At 32.0% G+C, this 6,102-nt stretch overlaps 2 protein-coding genes across 2 annotated transcripts; both read left to right on the top strand.

Moving 5' to 3' along the window:
* Positions 1-267: 267 nt before the first annotated feature.
* Positions 268-3,672, top strand: LOC107814291 (AAA-ATPase At5g17760). The gene is made up of 2 exons (XM_016639673.2): positions 268-1,394; positions 2,943-3,672. The coding sequence occupies exon 1, from the start codon at positions 390-392 to the stop codon at positions 1,356-1,358; it is 969 nt and encodes a 322-aa protein (XP_016495159.1). The 5' UTR covers positions 268-389; the 3' UTR covers positions 1,359-1,394; positions 2,943-3,672.
* On the top strand, positions 2,506-3,431 carry LOC142175151 (AAA-ATPase At3g50940-like). Its single transcript, XM_075241728.1, has 2 exons — positions 2,506-2,526; positions 2,943-3,431. Exons 1-2 carry the CDS (start codon positions 2,506-2,508, stop codon positions 3,429-3,431), a joined length of 510 nt encoding a protein of 169 aa, XP_075097829.1.
* Positions 3,673-6,102: the final 2,430 nt, after the last annotated feature.

The raw sequence follows: 6,102 nt of genomic DNA, 5'->3' as shown, positions 1-6,102 counted from the left end.
AGTGAATCGACGCATCTTAATTCAACACCTAGCCCTATGTCTTATTTAACATTTTCTACACCAACCCCACATAGATGTTGTTTCTGTATCAGGAAATGCTGTTTTTCCCAATCAAACACAAATATAGTGGGCTCTACGGTTATTTAATTTTCTGCATGTACTTTTTCTGAATAAGGGTAAATTTTAAAAAAAATAAAATTCATGTCTTCTTGATTAGGTAAATGGCCAAAATAAAAATATAAAATTTATTCATTCCGTTATATAAATCTTTGGGCACGTACAGAAGAAGCCCTATTCTTTTTCTTTTCTTTAGTCCTCGGCATTTAAAATTTACAGACTCGATTAATTCGTGTCTGATAAAGCCACAAAGAGATTCTTTATTTTTCACGATGAATTTATCGGAAATGTCTTCACCGGCGTCATTGTTTTCGGCTTGTATCTCAGTGTCTGCTTCAATTATGTTGTTTCAAACTATGTTGAATCAAGTTCTTCCGCAGGAGGTCAAGAACTATATTTTGAAGAAGATTAATAGTTATTTTAGGCCTTTTTCCTCCACTATCACTCTAATTATTGAAGAAAGGGATGGTGTGGCTAGTAACGAAGTCTATAACGCTGCAGAAATCTATTTGTGCAACAAGATTATCGATCCAGATATTCAGTATTTCAAAATTAGCAAGTGTTCCAACGACCCAAATATACGTGTCAAATTTGCCAAGTTTGGGAAAATTGTTGATTTTTTTCAAGGAATTGAACTCATATGGAGGTTTATTTCTGAAGATGGTAAAAATATTCCAGATGTAGATTCAGATAATAATAACATATTAGTTTCTCATGAGAAACGTTATTTTGAGCTGAGTTTTAATAAGAAGCACAAATATGAAGTCTTGAATTTTTACGTGCCATTTTTATTAAAAGAAGCAAGAATCATAAGAGATGAGAAGAAAGTTGTTAAGTTATATACTTTAGCAAGTTCTTCATATTCATCAATATTTTCTTGGGATTTTATAAATCTTGAACACCCTTCAACATTTGACACGTTAGCTATGGATTTAGAACTAAAGAAGGCTATAATTGAAGATCTTGATAGGTTTTTTAAAAGGAAAGATTATTACAAGAAAGTTGGAAAAGCTTGGAAAAGAGGGTATTTATTGTATGGACCTCCTGGTACTGGAAAATCAAGTTTAATTGCAGCAATGGCTAATTATTTGAAGTTTGATGTTTATGATTTAGAACTCTCTTGTGTAAAGAGAGACTCGGATTTGAGAAGCTTGTTGCTAAGGACTACAAATAGGTCTATTCTTGTCGTTGAAGATATAGATTGCAGCATTGAATTGATAGAAAGGACTGCAAATCATTGAATTCCTTCAGATTTCTTTCCCCGACGAGATCAAAAGGTTAGTCGTTTTGACAAATTAATTAAATTTCATAAAATCCTCTGTGTATCGTTGGAATATAAAATAATTCAATTTTAGACTCTTCATTTTGTCCATTTACCTTAATGAGAAGCTTTTATAGCCACACAAATGTCATGACCCCACAAACATTTTACCCCTCAAGCTTTTAAGACTACAAGTTTCAAAAATCTTTTTCTTTTTTCTTAAACTCTGTGCCGAGTCAAACTACCTCATCTAATATGAAACGGAAGGAGTATATGTTTTAAGAAAATGGTAATATTTGGATTGTTATTTCTTCATATATAATGTATGTGTACTGTATTATATTGAGATAGATTGTGTTATTTGTTAACCTTTTTATACTTACTCAATTATATTTTATATGATAGTATTTGACTAGACACATGGTATAATAAAAAAAAACTTTTAGCATATATATTAAAAGTAGCATGAAAACTTGTGTGTTTTAAAAATCTCCCAGTGTTTCTATGTTTATATATGTATGTGCTCAGAGGTAAAATAAAAAATTTAAAGTTAAAAAGTTTCTAAATATAAAAATGTATCATTATTTTGGAAATAACAAGAAAAAAAATTCAAAGAAAATGGAACAGAGGAAATAATATTTTTCTTATTTGATTTGATAGAACTATTGTATAATTGATAAATTTACTGAAATGCTCTTAACTACGGGAAGTATTGGATTATCAACCCTTCAAAACTAAGAAAAAAAAAATGATAAAAAGATGATTACAGACTAGAGAAGAGGAGTACCTGCATGTGATGGCGAGAAATTGTATTAATGAAGAAGGGTTTTTAAAATAATATGATGTTTCTAACCATACAAAATTAAAAAGGAAATGATGACTATTGACAAGAAAGTGATAACAAGGAGTACAGGTACAAGTATTTTGTGGAGGTTACATTTATGTCCTTTCTTTTTGTGTTTATTTTTTTGATTTTAGTATACACCATAAGGTTTAGGCCAAATTCCCCATAATAATAGCACCACAGCAAACCGTTTTTTTACGTAAAATGAGTCCTTTTTTGTTACATAACAACTATATTCAACATTATAACATATAAATTTTAAGTAACAATCATAATAAATTAGATGGGGAATCTTGGAGCAACAGTAAAATTATCTCTGTGTGACTTATAGGTCAGGGGTTCAAGCCTACACCATATATATCCCTTGGAGTCAGGGGCGGATGCAACATACGTTTACCATGTCCAACCGAACCCTGTACTTTCGGTGCAGAGCATAATGTATATGTAAAAATCAATAAATTTACAATAAATAGTAGATATGAACCCATAACTTTAAAATATAGTGAGTTCAATGTTAAAAACTTTAAATATTGAACTCATAGAATAAAAATCCTAGATCCGCCTCTGCTTGGAAGGCAACTCTTCTCTGAACTCTACGTTAATACGGAATATTTTGTGCACCGAACTACCTTTTTTTTTAATCATAACATACATTGTCTTAGTAATAACAATTATCTAATTTCAAGACTAACTTGCTTTACTTAATTATTTTCCCTACAGATTACACTTGCTGGGCTACTAAATTTCATAGATGGACTATGGTCAAGTTGTGGGGATGAAAGAATAATAATATTCACTACCAACAACAAAGAAAAACTTGATCCAGCTCTATTAAGGCCAGGACGTATGGACATGCACATTCATATGTCTTATCTAACAACTCAAGGATTTAAAGTCTTAGCAGAGAATTATTTGCAAGTACAATATGATCATAATCATTGGTGGTTTAGAGAAGTACAAGATTTGATTGAAGAAGTACAAGTTACTCCTGCAGAAGTTGCTGAAGAACTCATGAAAAGTGATGATGTTGAAGTTTCCCTTGGAAGACTTGCTAGGTTTCTAAAAAGAAAGATGATTAAGAATGAGGAAAAAGGGATAGAAATACAGAAGAGAAAGAAGATGAAAAGTTGTGATCACAATACAATGAATTCAAATGGAAAGCTTACAGAAAGGGAGCTTTGGAGTAATGGTAAAATTGTCCATGTGTAAGCTATAGGTCACGAGTTCAAGACGTGGAAGCAATTACTAATTCTTGTATTAGGATATGCTGTCTACATCACATCCTTTAAGTGTGATCCTTTTTCGGACTTTGCGTGAACATGAGATACTTTATGTATTGCACTGTCCTTTTTAACCGGAAAGATTACTTTTATTAGTAGTCAAGTCGATGGCTAGATGGAAAAAGTTCCATTTTGTTTTTAAATTTAGGCAGAGAATTGAGGTTTTCTCATTTCAAGATTGATTTATGGGGGTTTTGGCTGTATGATTTTATAATTTTGTTCAGCTGCTTTAATAAATTCAACCACCAAGAGTCGGTTTTGGTTAGAAAAAAAACTCAAGTATTTCAACTCCACTGAACCTCTTTTGCTTCTCTTTTTATGACTGAGTGAAACATAATTTGAGCATGAATCCACCTGAAGCATACTATAATCCTAATACTAATGACCTGTGGATCAAAGATAAATTTTAATTTCCTAGTGCTGCAACTGTTATGTCGAGGAAAAGGCAAACCCGAAAATATTTTAACATGGTAAAAAACTACGGGATCATAAGGATCTAAAAAGGAATGACCAATTATTTGATAATCCAGAAAACAAAGAAGATGAAAAGTTGTGATCACAATAAAATGAATCCAACCGGAAAGTTTATCGAAATAGAGCTTTGTAGCAACGGTAAAATTACTTTTGTGTGGCTTATAGGTTACGAGTTCAAGTCGTGGAAGCCGCCACTGATGCTTGCATTAGGGTAGGTTATCACACATTTCAGATGTGGCCCTTCCTCGAACTTTACGTGAACATAGAATACTTTGTGCATCAGACTGCCTTTTAAATCGGAAAGATTACTGTTATGGCTAGACGGAAAATGTTCCATATTTTTATTTTTAAATTTAGGCAGAGAATTGAGGTTTTCTCATTTCTTCCGAGATTGATTTATAGGGGTTTTGGCCTAATCCCTCCCTATGATTTTGTAATTTTATTCAGTTGCTTTAACAAATTCAACCACCAAGAGTTGGTTTTGGTTAGAAAAAGGAAAAAAAGAAACTCTAAGTATTTCAATTTCCACTGAATCTCTTTTGCTTCTCTTGTTGTGACCGAAGTAAAAAACATAATTTGAGCATTAATCCACTTGAAACATACTATAATCCTAAAACTGATGACTTTTGGATTAGAGATAAGTTTTAATTTTGTAATACCCCCAATATTTTAAATGAGGTCATATGGGATATTTAGTAAATAATTTAAACGTTTTTTTTAAAAAAAAAGAAAAGAAAAAATGAACTAACTAAATAAACAAAAAAGGAAAAAGAAAAGGAAAAGTTAAGAATTTAAACCAAAGGGCCGAAGCCCAATAACATATCTGCCAATAAAGGATGAAAAGGGTTTAGAAGCAAATTGCTTCTGAGGAAACGAAGCAGAACGGAAAAAATATGCACTCACAAAAAAACGAACAGTGAAAGAAAGAAGGAAAAGAGAAAATAAGGAGGAAGAAGTTGATACAGTGCGTTGGAGCCATAGCTATAATTGTTGAGGAATTTCAAGCACTAATTATGTTTTATGGGTATTACTTGAACTTCTTCTTCCGGTAGATTTTAATTTCGATTCTCATAATTGGAAGATTCTACAGAGTAATAGAAATTACACTAGTTCATTCACACAATTGAGAATTTTCTTTCTAAAGAATCAATAGAATTTCATGAAATTTGAGTAATAAATTATATGAATAGGTTGGAGTTGATACAATTAGTAATTACTCATACGTGGGTAAATATAATTCAACGAATTAAGAATCAAATATAAAACTCGGAGGATTGGGTATTCTAAACTAGTGATGGATTTAGCCTAAATGAGGCAATTAACATGAGATCGGTATTGATGTGGTTATAGATTGATTGAAGGAAGTCGTACGGATCGTTCGAGGTGACGAGTTTGGTATTTCGCACGAGTACTGTGAGTAGTAATCTTACCGCAAAAGAAAAATATTTACTGTTATCGAAATGAAATTACATGATTTGATAAGAACCGAAATGCTCTATATTATTTTAAAATATTTTTCTATGAGTATATACGGATACAGAGACAAGTATAAATGAGAGTAGACTTTGAAGGATCCCGTAGATAACGGCGGGTTCGTTAGACCTGGTGCACCTTGTAATTACCGATTACCACTATAGCCCTCGCTAGTGGGAAGGTAGAACTAGCATACTGTCACCGATTTTCCTCGAGTAGGGACTACTGTTATATTTAACTTCTTGCGAAGAAGTCCACAATTATACCTATTACATGATCCGTTCATTTAAACCATCAAAATATGAATATGATATTATACAGTGGTTACTGAGCTTATTACTAAATTATTAATTGTATTATACTACAAGAAGAACATGATGAGACTGAAAATTATTTATTGTTTCTGAAATGGCATTTTTATGTTATTTTCTGTTTGAGATACTAGCATGTTTTCTGACTTGTCCCAAAATAAAAAATGGTTGTGGTTAAGTGTTATTGCTTACTGAGCTAGCGACTCATTCCCTGCTAATTTTTTTTACAGAGACATCAGTTGACGCGGATTCGTTAATTAGAGCGCACAGGTTGATAGTTCTTGGTGAGCCTCGCACTTGTTAGCGTGGGCGGAGATTTTATTTATTTTATAATCTTTTCTT

Source organism: Nicotiana tabacum, chromosome 21 (assembly GCF_000715075.1).
Source record: "Nicotiana tabacum cultivar K326 chromosome 21, ASM71507v2, whole genome shotgun sequence".
In the NCBI taxonomy this organism is placed as follows: domain Eukaryota; kingdom Viridiplantae; phylum Streptophyta; class Magnoliopsida; order Solanales; family Solanaceae; genus Nicotiana; species Nicotiana tabacum.
Note: the sequence above shows the minus strand (reverse complement) of the source record. Positions and strands in the feature narration are given on the sequence as shown.